General features: G+C 35.1%; 1 protein-coding gene across 1 annotated transcript; it reads left to right on the plus strand.

Annotated features, from left to right (window-relative positions):
* The first annotated feature begins 929 nt into the window (after positions 1 to 929).
* On the plus strand, positions 930 to 1170 carry LOC112405752 (DPH3 homolog). The gene is made up of 2 exons (XM_024754274.1): positions 930 to 1038; positions 1106 to 1170. Exons 1-2 carry the CDS (start codon positions 930 to 932, stop codon positions 1168 to 1170), a joined length of 174 nt encoding a protein of 57 aa, XP_024610042.1.
* Positions 1171 to 1389: the final 219 nt, after the last annotated feature.

Raw genomic sequence — 1389 nt, forward strand, 5'->3', positions numbered from 1 at the left:
AATTTTTGTTGGAATTGCATTAAGTCTATGAGCCAATATGAGGAGAATTGAAATATTTATAATATTAAAGTTTTTTTCCATTTAAGAAATAAGAAATATGTATCATAGTATTTCTCTTTATTTATTTAGGACTTCTTTAATGAATCTCAATAGTTTTAAATTTTCTCCAAGGAGGTCCTGCACATCTTTTTAAAAATTTTTATTCCTATATATCTGATTTTTTAAATATATCATAAGTGATATCTTCTTTTAAACTACATTTTATGGTTATTTGTTACTGGTGTATAGAAATGAACTGACTTTGCTAAATTCTCCTATTATTTCTAATAATATAATACTTTGCCCCAGGTGTCTTTGATTTTCTACGAGGCTATCATGTCATCAGCAAATAATTGGCAATTCTATTTCTTCTTTTCCAATCCTTAAGCCTCTACTTTCTTTTTCTTGCCTTATTGCACTAGCTAAAACTGTCAATACAAGGTTGAATAGAAATGATGATACTGGGCACCCTTAATCATTCCCGATGTTAAATGGAATGCTCCTGCTGTTTCCCCATGTTTGCCATAACATAATTGTCCTTCATTAGGTTAAGCAAATTCTTGATTTGCTAAGAATTTTTATCATGAATTTATGCTCGATTTCTATGAAATATTTCTCAAAACCTTTTAAGATAATCATGTTATTTTGTCCTTAAAGCTGTTAATGTTGTGAACTACATGGTATATTTTACTTTTATACTCTGCTGGACTTAGTTTGCAAATATTTTATTTAGGATTTCTACACTTAAAATCCTCAGGAAATTATCTGTAATTTTCTTTTCTCATATTATCCTTTTCTTGTTTGAAAATCAAGATTATATGGCCAAGTTGGATATGCCCTGGCCTGGGTCGGACAGCGGAGGTGACAGACCTCTACTGGCCCCAGTAATGATGGCGATGTTTCACGACGAGGGGGAGACTGAGGACTTCCAACATGACGAGGACTCGGAGAAGTATTTCTACCCCTGCCCATGTGGGAGTAACTTCTGCATCACCAAGGAAGATCTGGAGAATAGGGAAGATGTGCCCTAGCTGCTCTCTCATTATAAAAGTGACTTATGACAAAAATCAGTTTACATGTGGAGAGACAGTCCCAGCCCCTTCCACCAACGAAGAACTAGTTAAATGTTGAAGAAGACTTTAGGACTTCAAAGCATGAACTTTGGGGAATGAGCCAAGACAGAAAACTGAAACGCAAAGTCACTGACTTCTTCATGGTGACAGTCATTTTTTAGTTTGCTGGTCCATAGAGTGTGGATTCTTCCCATTGGCTGCCAAGTTGAAGAAGCAAGTCCACCACATGACATACCTGGATTTTATGCCTAGAACTTTGAATTGGACGTGCTCTTAA

The sequence above is a fragment of the Neophocaena asiaeorientalis genome, unplaced genomic scaffold (assembly GCF_003031525.2).
Source record: "Neophocaena asiaeorientalis asiaeorientalis breed wild unplaced genomic scaffold, Neophocaena_asiaeorientalis_V1.1 scaffold21, whole genome shotgun sequence".
Classification (NCBI taxonomy): Eukaryota; Metazoa; Chordata; class Mammalia; order Artiodactyla; family Phocoenidae; genus Neophocaena; species Neophocaena asiaeorientalis.

Bases quoted from the DNA above. Each gene is read 5' to 3' on its own strand.
- LOC112405752 (XM_024754274.1), top strand. From the start codon at position 930: ATGGCGATGTTTCACGACGAGGGGGAGACTGAGGACTTCCAACATGAC. The intron at 1,039-1,105 runs AAGATCTGGAGA...CTTATGACAAAA, and splicing joins TAACTTCTGCATCACCAAGG to ATCAGTTTACATGTGGAGAG.